This window comes from Temnothorax longispinosus, chromosome 5 (assembly GCF_030848805.1).
Source record: "Temnothorax longispinosus isolate EJ_2023e chromosome 5, Tlon_JGU_v1, whole genome shotgun sequence".
Taxonomy (NCBI): domain Eukaryota; kingdom Metazoa; phylum Arthropoda; class Insecta; order Hymenoptera; family Formicidae; genus Temnothorax; species Temnothorax longispinosus.
In genome coordinates, this window is record NC_092362.1 from 15,483,278 (window position 1) to 15,497,863 (window position 14,586).

General features: G+C 32.3%; 1 protein-coding gene and 1 long non-coding RNA gene across 7 annotated transcripts in view; one reads left to right on the plus strand and one right to left on the minus strand.

The window, feature by feature from the left end:
* LOC139813853 (uncharacterized) overlaps positions 1 to 14,586 on the plus strand; it is a 79,768-nt gene that overhangs the window by 20,569 nt on the left and 44,613 nt on the right. For all 6 annotated transcript variants that reach the window (XM_071779649.1, XM_071779650.1, XM_071779651.1 and 3 more), the window contains one exon: positions 3,127 to 3,310. In XM_071779649.1, the coding sequence (XP_071635750.1) occupies positions 3,127 to 3,310 (184 nt within the window). The remainder of the gene's footprint in view (positions 1 to 3,126; positions 3,311 to 14,586) is intronic.
* LOC139813856 (uncharacterized) lies at positions 275 to 14,105 on the minus strand. The gene is made up of 3 exons (XR_011732279.1): positions 13,987 to 14,105; positions 11,949 to 13,136; positions 275 to 400 (listed from the first exon to the last, which is right to left on the minus strand). It is a non-coding gene; the product is annotated as an uncharacterized lncRNA (long non-coding RNA).

The following is a 14,586-nucleotide window of genomic DNA, read 5'->3' on the forward strand; positions in this document are numbered from 1 at the left end:
ACGCGGATCTAGATAGTTCAAGATTCGGAATTAAAAGAAAAAACGAGTAAAAAGAGTGGATATGGTAACGTGTCCAAGAAATCAATAATATACTCCACCATCAATCAGCTATTTTTTGCCAACGGGATATTGAAGGAAAATGTTGCAAGATATAACGTATGTTTCTCGCATACCGTGTGCATTTTATGAAACGGTTGAGAAATGTGGTGAAGAATTGCTAACATCGTAAAGAGACATGAAGGAAATAAAGTAAGTGATTCGATCTAGAGTAACATACACTGTAAAAGAATTTTATTTATTTAATTCCACTCTTTCTCTCTAGACGCTCCTTTAAAATGCTTCCCTTCTGCTTTTTCCATCTTCGCCCGTCTTTGCCGACTTTAATGGCACTGGAGCTGACCTGAAATCAAATTGAATATTTTTCTACGTCAGTAAATCTTTTGGTGTTTTTGCTCGCCGCCTTTTGCGACTACATTCGATCTTCTTTGAATCCTTTCAATGATCACAGAGCAAGAATTCAAGTCTCCAATAACGCGTGTGTTTCCACAGAAATATATTGATTAAAAATTATATATTTTTCGAGATTTGTACCAAAAACGTGCAGAAGTAAAAACAAAATAAAATTCTAAATTTGTATATCGGTATACGTTCGTAATTTGTCGAAGTTAAATGAAAAGGAGAATTCTTTACAGGATATCTTATCATTGTTAGAAAGTACTTCACCGATAGAACTCTTTAACGAGTTTGCGAAACAAATTTTACTTAACGACTTGAAGACAAGTATTTTTAATTGCTGTTGAGATAGCTTAAAGATTAAGAATTCAAGGGTATTTAAGAGTTTGAACGATTACCGTTCGTCGCAATGACGGTTAATAGACGTGCACATTTCCTAAACAGGTTTCAGAGCAAGATATGTATTAAAGGAGGAATTACTGTAGAATAAATCAAGCTGGGATTTTGATCTTGCAGGTAGGACGGGAACGAGGGAAAGAAATGAGAAGTAAAGGACGAGAAATGGTAGAGCAGAAAAAAAAAGAAAAGAGCACGCGTTACGACTTGGCGCCGTATCAGGGCGCTTCCCCGATTTTTCGCCAACCTCGAGAATAAAAACGCGTCTTGATTAAGACCGTCTTAATTAAGAGCGTTTCTCTTGCTCGGTTACCTTCATACACGGCTATTTTATTCAGTAATATTCACTTATCAATTTATTACGAGCTTACTTAAGCAAGTATACGCGACGTATCGTTTTTATTTTATCCTCCCAAGCCGTCTTCTGTCATATTTTTACAGTATTTTAACTGTTGACACACGCGCCGGTCATATATCTTTATCTTGTTTCGAGTACGCGAGCAGTAAAATACGGGTGTCCTTTCTCTAAATATGAACAGTCGAGTTAGATAACAAGTTTCGTTAAAAAAGAATGAATATATGAGAGAAGCTGTGCGGGAAACATATTCTTGCTTCACATTCATAGATAGTATAATATTAACTTTTCTTATTTCTTTCCATATTTATGTTAAATTGTTCTGTCTGTAATAAAACGCGCGACATTCTTAAAGCAACAATTTTCTCAAATATACAATACATATACATATGTTTATGCATAGGGGGGTGTTTAAATATAACAAATATAAGATGACGCAGTCATATTTGTCATTAGTCATCATGACTAATCACAACTGACAGGGTCAATTTGAAATTTATAGATAATTACAACTTAAAAGAACGTGAAGATTTATCGTAATTATCTTAAGTGGCAGCTCTAATTCCTAACCGGTTTAAGTATATGCGAAAGCCACCTTGATAAATATTTACGAGGCCGCATAATTTTATTACCGTTCGCCACGATAGCAAGTTCCGTTACTCTTAATATAATCTGAGATGCATAGCATGTCCGAGAGTTCGAAACTAAGATGTTACCACGTTGGAAGAAAAAGTTCCATTTACGAATGGCGTGCGGAACAGGCCGAAAAAAGTACGGTTACGGTGGCGTGTGTTATATTACACGAACGACAATGCTGGAAACGGCATCGATTATCCCACGGCACGACGTGAGGAAAATTGAGCAAATAACGTTTTTCACATTCTGGGGATCATGACCGATAAAGCTCAGCAATTTCTTCAATGTAGGAAGAAAACGGCGTTGTGACCGACGACGACGACGACGACGACGCCGATGGCGAGAGGCAAGGCGGGATAAGCGAGTAGCAAGTCGACAGAAAAACAGATACGACGAAGCTCGTTTCCTTTATCTACCCGGAGAACTTGGAGACGATTCCTCGCGGCACCTCCTTCCGCTCTGCCTCGTATATTTATACGAATCCTTAATACTTTCTCCTGCAGTGTGCACGCCGCACATACTGAGATACACGTGCAAGGCTCTTATTGTTAGATCCTTGAATTACCAGGACCTTACTCGGTGCCTTACACAGTGGATTTCCAGAGAGCCGGGCGTCTGGATCGTTGAATTTCTGGAGATTAACTTCTGGAAACGTTGTTTCAGTGAACGGTCAGAGCAGAAATAAAAGGAATAATAGTTTTGAGAAAATTAATTCAGATACCCGAAGATAAGATAACTCGAGTCCGACCTGAAGATTAAAATAATGATGAAATTAATGAAAAATTACGCTACTGCGTGAGAACAAATATAACGTGTCTAATTGTAAAGGAAACGCACATACATTATGTTTCCTATATAATGTTAAGATATATTTTTAGAAATATCGATAGAAAACTACTTTTGTTTAAGATATATTTTTTATTTTTAGGTAATCAGATAAATGACAAATAATAATTACTATCGAATTGGGAATGTCAAGATAAATAATAATTGATACAATTAGAGGAAAATATCTGATTGAAATATAATTTCAATCCGAAGAGTGCGGTTAAATTTTGATTAAATATGTCATAATTAATTTTTGATGCTGATATGATATTGATTAATTTACATAGTAATTAGTATTAACACATAGAAGAAATTATAATTGCTTTACATTAAATTAGAAGTTAATCAATTATATATACTAATTAAGTCGTCATTAGGATGGATATCCTTTAATTAAATTTCGGGGAAGAATAGAGACTCGACCTATTTAATGATTTCTCTCTGTCGCTCTATTCCAGGATTCCACATTTATACGTTGAACGAAAGCGCGCACACAGAAAGGGAGGAGGACGAAATCTTGACAGTGAAATACGAGGATGGCAGATGGTCGAAACCGTATTACGACTGCGGAGGTGGCAATATCTGGATGCTGACCTACACCGTACCTTTCTTCGGATACATCAACGATACGTATTTCTTCAAGTAAGTGCAGATTCTTTTCGTCACATCAAACGTCCGCGATTAACTTAGCTCCCTAATTAATAAATCGAGAATGTCTACGAGAAGGTTTTTTGTAACTCTTGTACGTTATTAGTACCATACATTTGCATTTTGTCTCTTACTCGGCCCTATCGTGTCTCGTACTCCCATATGGATGAACGATTCCAAATTTTAATTACACGTGACGTTGTAAATCGAATTTGTTTACGTGCCGAAACATAACGAAAAATTTCCAATGTTTAATCCGTTGTGCAAAATACTCGAATATAAATATAGATGGGAATCTGAATTTATATCAGGTTACATGATATAAACATGAGATTGAACGTAATGAATAATTTCAAATATTCATTATTGGAATATGATCGGTTCCCTTATTGAAATATTACGGCAACTCATCAATCTTTAACTACGTCGTATCGAAAGATCGAGCACAGATAAAAGTCTGAGAGAACGCTGCGTAATGTAAGTGCCACTTACATTATGAACGTACACACGTTACTATTCGTAAATTAAGGAGCCTGCGCCACTCGAGAAATTGTACCGTCATCTTCATTCCGCGATCGTATTTGAATCTCAGGATCTTTGAATTGAAAAATCCTCGGAAAATGTACAAGGATCTTAGAATGAAAACTTGGAAGAATTTCAAGAATCCGAAAATTCAAGTGTCAAAGATTTCGTGGAGTTGGAGGATTCTAGAATGCGATAACGTGCAATATTTTCGCTAAATCGTAACATTGCGAGAAATATATATAGCGTCGAACTTTCTTTCACTGGCGAATTTGCGCTGAAAAATAAAGAATCAGCGAATTACAGGATTTATTTAATCGTAAAATACTTTTTTCTCAGAGAACGATAAAATTACATTGTATAGTGAAAGAAGTAATTAACTGTAACAACAGTAATTAACATTTTCCTTCATTAATTTGATTACGTAAAAATTTAGGTTCCATAAATTTCCTTTCTCTTATAGCGATTCGTTTCAACTTGATGGTAAATGTATCAGAATTCTTTCGATCGCTCCCCTTGTAATATTCCGGGAAACTGGTTTTATAGGTCCAAAGTGTCAATTTGATCGTAATTACGACATAAATTTGATCAGCAGATTGGTATCATTGGCGTAATAAAGCCGTCGCAATATAAAAGAAGAAAAGTAATATGAAGGATTATCTAATATTAACGTTAAATTTTTTTAATGACGCTCTCAATTTAAGGATCGGATAATATTCAGTTACATTCCTCGATGTTCCATTTTTCCGCAAAAATTATATAAAGATATCATTTCCCGAGCGCGCTTCACAATAGCGATGTCTTTTTCGTTAATGAATCTAAAAGGGAAGAAAAGAAAAATAGAATAAATGAAGAAAATCTGGCGATATCCAATATTTTAAACGTAATAAGTTCTCGAGGGGGATTGCACGATATATATAGATTGTCTCAACCAACTACCTAGATATCAAGTAACTTGATAGTCTCGATTACGGTTCCTTAAGCAAACTTAAAGTCAGTGTTCCCTCGAAAAAGCAATATTATTTCGTATTTGAAAGTTATTTATTAAAAAAACAAAACTTTAACGTCTTGACAAAATGATTTTCTTTTTAATTAACTTTGAGGTGGATTTTATCGTGAATGAATAATGTGAATTAATTTAACTGTCGCAATACTTTAAATGTAAATTCTATACTGTCTATTTTATGGTGATTGGTAAAAATAAGCTTGACGCATTTTCTACGAGGAAAGATTACATATTTATCGAAGAAAGGACAGGGAAGAATAGTTTTTCATGATATATGAAAACTGTTCTAAGCAGAAAATAGAACTAGAGTTTTATCGAAATACTTTGTGTATATTCTTTATCCAATATTTATATTATATTCATATTTTATTCATCAATGCAGAGCTTGAAGAATGTCCTGTGCCATCAAATCAGTTTATTATTATATTTATTATTCCGGTATATGTATCGCGACGCATTGTACTTATAGTTGATAAAGAAGTAGAGAAGCTTACGTCTTTTCTCCTATGAAAGTGCACTTTTTAAAGAAAAGCGCCTTATGGATCCTCTATCCTCCTCTCTATCTCTTTTTTTCTCTTCCTGCCTAATATCGCGAAAATTCTTTATTTTCAAGCATAAGACATAATTATAATAACATTGTTCATAAATTATGTTTGTGATCAATCAAACTTCTTCAGTTCTTTGAGAATTAACTTTATGTGGAAAACATGCTTTTGCCAAATCAAAACGAAACGTGGAAAACGAAAATTAAAACTAAAAATAACCTCGCATTGATATTAGCTTCGGTAAAAAATATAACTAATATAATATAATTAAAGTAATGTAATTTTTAATATTATATACAACTAATTATAAGTGATTAGAATCAAAATTTTTGAACGTCAATTTAATTGGTATCCAGATCGCAATAGGGTTAATATAAGGGATAGAGGTATTTAGAGATCGTGGCTGTTGACTGGCGCTCGGATATTCACTGACACAGTCAGCAAGAAGAGTTATGTCATTTCGCGACAGTGAAATATACGGGAAGTTCGCGATCGTGTTTTCCTTTGAGAGAATCGGCGAAACTGTGCGCGGCAGAGAGCACAAACGGCAACCGCATAGTCGCATTATGCCGAGCTAATGATAGCTCGCCCATCGCGCTCTTGCTTGCCCCCGCGTACGCGCAAGGGGGGCAACAAGTGAGTGGATGGAACGGACGGTGGAAAGTTACGCTAAAGTTGCCAACTCGCTCGGACGCAACCTTGTCGATATTAGCAGTGAAGTTGCTTGCCAACAAACTGTCGTAACTAGCGGAAGTTTTCCAAAGATCTACCGCCCAGCCAACCCCACAACGTAGAATCGCTCCCATTCTTCCGTGTGTTCATTTGAAATCGTTAAACTCCGTCAAACTATAGAAACTATTTGCACGTGAATACGAAAATAGTTGAACTATTTAATAGAAAAAAATAAAAAATCCCGACCAGTTTCATACTTCCTTGAGAATTTCTCGGCAGTTGAGCAACTGGTTCAAAATTCTCAATACGAAGGAATTGCCACGTGTTTTTTAATAAAAATGATATTTCTTTCCAGTAGTTTTCCTTAATTTATAACGAGAAGAATAGATATGTGATTGACATTGCGGAATACGTATAGGGTATTGTTATATTTTTTGAATTATCGCTACCATAAAAATGTGCGGGAAATATTTTCTTTGAGCAACTTTCAGTCGGTTTTCTTGTCGGGTTGAACTCAAATAAATAAAAATAATGTATCAGTAAGTTACGCATTTTCCGAGTCCGCTATCTTTCGTAGAGACGTTGGAAACAGTTCGCAAGAAGAAAGACAGTAAGAAAACTGTAAAGAGTTTATCAGTCTCAAAAGAAGAAACTTCTTTTTTCCCCGATCCTTTTCATTATTTAGACTAAAACTTGTGTTGTAAAATGTCCTGACATTATTAAATTTAACTTAAAATTTTATCCTACACGAAGTGTTCAGCAACAAGCGCATCTGGCACACGTAGAACTTTTCCTTGTCGAGAATTGAAATAATTTTCTTTGCTAAAGATATTGGAATATAAATACTTTTAAATGTTAATGATTAAAACTATTTTGACAAATTTTTAATTATATTTTATCATAATTTCTATACTTGAGAATTATAAGATATATTTATTATTTAAAAAACCATGAAAAAATTTAATTATGCGCAATTAAATATTGGTGAAAAAAATCGATACATTTTTTTACAAGAATTGTCTTGTTCGTTATATTACCAAACACTGTATGTAAGACATAATTTTAAATTAGCAGTTACCTGTGTTAAATGACATCGCGACATTTCCCATGCTGATCTTTCCTCTGACCCTCCAAACAATCATTAATATTTCTATCTGGAACAACTATAAAACTCTGTAGAACTACGTCTCGGAAGTTGTCGTCATCCGTTTCTTCTAACAATGTTTCATTCATCGGTGTTTTATTTGTCGATGTTTCTTCTTGACAAGTGCCGGATGAAATCACAATAGCCGTTATTATCACGATTATCAGTAAAATGTTCACGAGCAATTTCATCTTCAAATAATTCTGCAAAACCCGATTTTTTAAATAATAAAAAGGTCGGAAAGTCAAAATTTAAATATTGTTCGTTATCTTTTTTCTACATTTTTAGTCTAACTAAACTTTTCTTCAATTTTATCTGAAATTTTAATTTTAATTTTTTCTCCCACAAAATGCACTTGCTTGAAATTTTTGTCAATTACCTCTCTATTTTTTTTTTTAATTTTATCGAATTTTTATCAAGTTTTTTTTTTACTATTTCGCTTGTTTAGTTCCAGTAAGTAAACAAACTCTGCAGTCTGTCTCTTGCGAATCTGTTATTTATATCTCTTCGATTGGGTAGGCATAGTGGAAGAAACTGGTTATTAGCGGAATCTCACGATCATATTCGAACGAGATAGAAACCGCAGCTTATTTAGAAAAAACAAGGTTTAGATATTTATGCATAACAATTAAATTTAATGTGCTATGAAATGTTTGATAAAGTAGAATTTCACGAAAGTATACCAAATAAAATGTAATAAACAGATAATTATGTGCTGCTAATTATTCGCGAGGTAATTATATTTAAGTAATTATAATGAAGATAAAAATGAAAAGTGTATAAATAGATAATAATATAGGAGGCTCGTGTGAATTTTGTTTAGCTCTAGATATTTGGATATCTCATTTTGTATTTGTAACAATTACCTTACATCTCTGTACATTAAGCGACTTGGCGACATTTATTGTTCCTATCTCTTCGTTGGCCACTCGGGCAGGGCGAGCTATAACTTCTACGCGGAGCAGTTATAATACTATGACTATAACCATGCCCGGGTTTTCGCCATCTTTGACAAGTTTCAGGTGGAATTACAACCGCCAATATTACAATTGCCAGCAATATCTTTATGAGGAATTTCATTTTTCTGCAATATTACAAGTTCCAGGAAATAATAAGAGGTTCGAGAAATCGAATTTCTCAAATATCTTTTAATATCTTATTTTTCTCATTTTTTTCAATTTTTTTTTCTTCTAAAAGATATATAATGTTCTTAATTCCTTTTTACAATTAGATATCTCACTTTTTGAGCTTTTCGTCAGAATTTTCTTTCTTACTTTTTAGCTTCTATTAATTTTCAGTTGTTACAACTTTTTTCTTGACTCACAGATTTGTTTCCTATGGTCCCTGCAAACTAACTCTACGAGTTGCCTGTCGTAGACCCGATATTTATATTTTTTCGCTCAAGCCTTTTTGTTATGAATAACTGGTTATTAATGAAATTCAACAATCGAGAAATAACAAGTTATATATGGAGATCATTAATTACAACATTTACATAGTTATGCACAAGAAGTATTAATCTTAATACGCTAAAAAACGTGGTTGAAAAAAAAACAGGATCGCATCCTGAAAGACATTGTAACGCAAAACTAGACATAAAATGTAATGAATAAACATTCCGCGAGGAATCATCAGATTTAAATACAAATCAGGAAAGATGCAAGTAAAAAGAGATAGGCTCGTATCTTCTTTTGCTTCCTCATAAAGGAAGCTTTGTTTTCGTAAATTTCGTATATGAACCTTTGATTGCGTATAAAGTTGAGTCTAGTCAGCCAAATTTTTTTACATTTTTGACAATAATTTTTATATTTAATCGATAGATTATACAAATCTTTCTGTTATTGAAAAATTTTTATTAACAAAATTCCACGATCGTTTCTGCAGAAACGATAAACCATTTAAAAATATTTAGTTATTCGCCTATGTCGAGTATCAACGAGCAATTTCATCTTCAAATAATTCTGCATAACCCGATTTTTTAAATAATAAAAAGGTAGGAAAGTCAAAATTTAAATATTGTTCGTTATCTTTTTTCTAAATTTTTAGTCTAACTAAACTTTTCTTCTAATTTTATCTGAAATTTTAATTTTAATTTTTTCTCCCACAAAATGCACTTGCTTGAAATTCTTGTCAATTACCTCTTTATTTATCTTTTTTTAATTTTATCGAATTTTTATCAAGTTTTTTTTCACTACTTCGCTTGTTTGGTTCCAGTAAATAAACAAACTCTGCAGTCTGTCTCTTGCGAATCTGTTATTTATATCTCTTCGATTAGGTAAGCATAGTGGAAGAAACTGGTTATTAGCGGAATCTCACGATTATATTCGAACAAGATAGAAACCACAGCTTAATTATTTAGAAAAAACAAGGTTTAGATATTTATACATAGCAATTAAATTTAATGTGCTATGAAATGTTTGATAAAGTAGAATAATATCTCACGAAAGTATACCAACTAAAATGTAATAAACAGATAATTATGTGCTGCTAATTATTCGCGAGGTAATTATATTTAAGTATGAAGATAAAAAGGAAAAGTGTATATATAGGAGGCTCGTGTGAATTTTGTTTAGCTCTAGATATTTGGATATCTCATTTTGTATTTGTAACAATTACCTTACATCTCTGTATGTTAAGCGACTTGGCGACATCTATTGTTCCTATCTCTTCGTTGGCCACTTGGGCAAGGCGAGCTATAACTTCTACGCGGAGCAGTTATAATACTACCATACCCGGGTTTTCGCCATCTTTGACAAGTTTCAGGTGGAATTACAGCCGCCAATATTACAATTGCCAGCAATATCTTTACGAGGAATTTCATTTTTCTGCAATATTACAAATTCTAGGAAATAATAAGAGGTTCGAGAAATCGAACGTATACTTTTAATATCTTATTTTTCTCGTTCTTTTCAATCTTCTTTTCTTCTAAAAGATATATAATGTTCTTAATTTCTTTTTACAATTAGATATCTCACTTTTTCGAGCTTTCCGTCAGATTTTTCTTTCTTACCTTTTAGCTTCTATTAATTTTCAGTTGTTACAACTTTTTTCTTGACTCACAGATTTGTTTTCTATGTCCCAGCAAACTAACTCTACGAGTTGCTTGTCGCAGACCCGATATTTATATTTTTTCGCTCAAGCCTTTTTCTTATGAATAACTGGTTATTAATGAAATTCAACAATCGAGAATTAACAAGTTATATGGAGATCATTAATTACAACATTTACATAGATATCCACAAGAAGTATTAATCTTAATACGCTAAAAAAGTGGTTGCAAAAAAAAACAGGATCGCATCCTGAAAGGCATTACTAACGCAAAACTGGACATAAAATTTAATGAATAAACATTCCGCGAGGAATCATCAGATTTAAATATACGAATAAGGAAAGATGCAAGTAAAAAGAGATAGGCTCGTATCTCCTTCTTTACATTTTTGGCAATAATATTTATATTTAATCGATAGATTATACAAATCTTTCTGTCGTTGAAAAATTTTTATTAACAAAATTCCACGATCGTTTCTGCAGAAACGATAAACCATTTAAAAATATTTAGTTATTCGCCTATGTCGAGTATCAACCTTCATGCGTCGGGAGATGTTTGAAAAATAGGATTATTGATGGGACGTGGCTGTAACGCGTAGCAAATATATCCCAAAAAGCCTGTCAATCTGGAAAAGATACGCAATAACATCTCTCTCGCGGCGAATTGTTGTATCGCTATATATATATTTAGAACGAGTTGTTACCGCGTGTCTTGATAAAATGTACCGGATTGATATTTCCTTTCGTGAAATAACTACACTTAAATATAAAGCTGAAGCAGAAGTATAAAGATATGACGAAATGTGTATAACATCTCGTATCTATACACATTTTGCCATTTAATATTAAATATTGAATTTATTCCATTTTCTCTTATCTTTACCTTGTCCATGTCTTTGTTAAGACGCGATTTTACGACATTGTCCACGATGTTTTCGTTGGCCTTCCGGGCAAGGATTTCTATATGGAACATCTATGAAAAGGTCTAGAAGTTCAGACAATGTTTCGGTTGTGTTCTCTTGACAAGCTCCAGATACAATCATACTAGTTGCCAATATCACACTTATCAGCAGGATACTTGCGAAAAATTTCATTTTCAAGCGGTATCGCAAAACTTAGGAAATAATAAAAAGACTGTTTAAATATCGGAATTTAAATATCGTTTATTACTATTTTGCAATTGCCTTTTCTTCTAATTATATGAAATATTTTTAAATCCCGTTTGTATATATTCCACTGTCTCGAAGTTTTGATTTACACAAATTTGACTCTTATTGCGCTAACACATAAACGAACTTTATCAATTGTCTATCGGGAGTCCGATATTTATATTCATTCGGTTACGTAAGTCTCTTCACGCCGGAACTGGTTAATAATGAAATTCAAATTTCTGCAGAGAATCAAGTAACTACGATTGCTATAAAGATTTATCTACGTATAAATGTCAATTCGGTATTTCTTGATACGTCTAAAAATACTTAAAACCTTTTTAAGTTTGCGCCTCGCTAAAAGGAGCTCGTAATATAAATTGTAAAAAAAGACAACGAATAAACACTGCATGAAATTATCATATTTAAATATAAGAACGTAGGAAAAATACGCAGTAAAGAAGAGGTACGATAGGTGCATTTAGAATACATATGGTCTTTTTGCTTCTCATCTCATATTTTTATAATTACTTTGCACAATAAATACCTTCTCTGCGTGTTAAACGGCGATGCGGCATGTTCCGTGACGATCTTTCCTCTGGCCTGACGGGCAAGGATTTCTATCCGGTATGAATATCATCATGTTGGTTGTGAACACAGTTACGTTGTCTTGACAAATTCCAGGTATAATCACAATGGCCATTAATAATACCGCAATTACTAGCAGAACGTTCACGAATAACTTCATTTTCAAACAGTGATTTGAAAACGCGAAGTTTCACGGTCACTTTATAGAACCTAGAGACTGTGATTGTTATATAAAGATGTGTTTCTTTATATATAAGCACTAGTTATCGATGTTGATGCAATAGATGATAGTATATGAAAAATGATGAATTACTTATCAATAACGGATACGTAGCGAATAAAAATTTATTTCCACGAAATTATTACATTTAAATATGAGGATGAAGCAAAGTTTAAAAAAAATATGTGCGATAACCTTGTATCAATAATTCGCACATTTAGCATTAGATATGGATATCTCACTTTATATTGAGAGGCGATATTTTATAGACATAAGAATTACAGCGAAAATACGTAACGCTATTTCTGTTGAATACATCACGTTTTATATAATGACGATTCGCAACTTCTCTTCGCAGCTCTATTATGCATGTTTTTCTTTAAAATTTATCTTGAAATTTCTGATAATATTCTCATATTCTTCGAACGCAGTTTCTTTTTTATTTCTTTGTAATATTTCCGCTTTATAACTTTGTGTTGCCGTCTATAAACTTACAAGAATTCCCTCCGTTTTTCTTATAGTGAAGCCGGTCGACTTTATACCTTCGGGAAATAAGCACACACATTGTCACTCTTTTTTACTGCGCATTTACTATTTATATAACCTCATGTGTTCTCCTGATTATATTCCATTAACGTAATGGAAAAACTGATTATAAACTAGCGCATTTTTTTTTATGCAAACTGACGAGCTCAATACTACAATGAATATACATGTACGCAGTCGAGGTAATCAAGCTTATACATATAACACATTGTGTGTAATATATAAATTTATCGAAATTTTATTAGTAAAGATAGAATATTCATATGTAGAAATATTTCTGTGTGCTATTTGGCTACGATATACGTACGCTGCTGCTATGATATTTTGGAACTTCCCATCGCATGTATAACTTTCAACTGACATACTTGAAAAGCTGAGTTTCTGCAAATATTTGAAAGCAGACATTAAAGACACGTTTCATATTTCTGGAAAAAATCTGTTGCGAGCTAGAACGTATGGTTTTAGATAAGCTTTGTTCAATAAATGTGTTTAAAAAATTGTTCAAAAATAAAATGATATCTTTGAACGGAGCTGTTAATGTCGAGGCTGTTTTTGTCTTTGTAAAACGATTATTGAAGTTGAAGTAAGCATGTGAATGCTTCTGTTCAACGCTGTTCATTTTTATTTCATGCTTTTATCTGATATAAACAACGACTACGTTCTTGACATAAAAAGTTCCGCGAAATTTTTTAAAATAATTTTTGTATTTTTTGAATGGTAATTTTCTGTAATATTTTTATATTTTTCTTTGAAAGAATTCTGTTCACTTTTTCTTTTCTGTAATATTCTATTATTTAGAATCTTACCACAATATCGTCTGTCTCTTTCCGTACATTAGATTCTTTCTGCAAGTCTGATTGTTTAGTCAACAAAGTGCACACTACAGTGTCTCTACTATATTATACAGATATATGTTGCAATATGTCATACAAATAACCGGTTAGATATTTAGATCCTCTTTTTTAAAAAGACAATAAATTTAAATGGCTAAAGTATAAGATCTAGAAACGCGGAGATTGAACAAGTAAATATTACAATTAATTATTTTGAAATCCTTGATAAATTATTCTTTGTTACTAGAAGATAATTGTAAATGTTAATAAAATAAAAAAGAACGATCTCTGAAGAAAGAAACAAAAAAGAGCGGATTTATTTGTCGATCGTAAATCAAAGAATTTATAGTTCATACAACGTAATAGCTGACATTATTAACATAAAAAACATTACTCACTTTTATTTTTTTTATAAGTCGTATATTGTTTGTTTATTTTTTAAATTGGTGCGTCATCTTAACCGAATTAGTTAGTGACTTTTTAATTATAAAAGTTAATATTTTTTTTGGGCCTGCAAAAAAATATAAAAGGTTAAAACAGGGAAGCATATATAAAATATGAATTAAGAAAAGAAATATTAAAATTTCTGACAGTATATATATTTTAAGTATTATATGCAGTTATATTCTAGTATTCCTACGTGCGTGTATCGATATTTAATAATTTTTCTTGGTAAACTATAGATTATATATAGAAGCTTCGTTTTCATTGAATATGTAATATGCAACGTTTAGAAGAATAAAAAAAATTAATTTAATTCAATTTTAATATTTTTATATGTAACAATTTTTGTTACTGAAATTAGTTTTTGTAACAGCTTGAACAATATCCAGACACGGAATTTACTTGTAGTCTCGTAGTTTTGTGTTTTATGAAATTTGATCAAATTTGATTTGATTGACCTGAGGGAATCAAATCACGTTTGTAGCTTCATGTTATTTTTATCACAATTAGAAATAAATTTTGAAATATTAAATTAGTTTTAATTACCAGGAAAT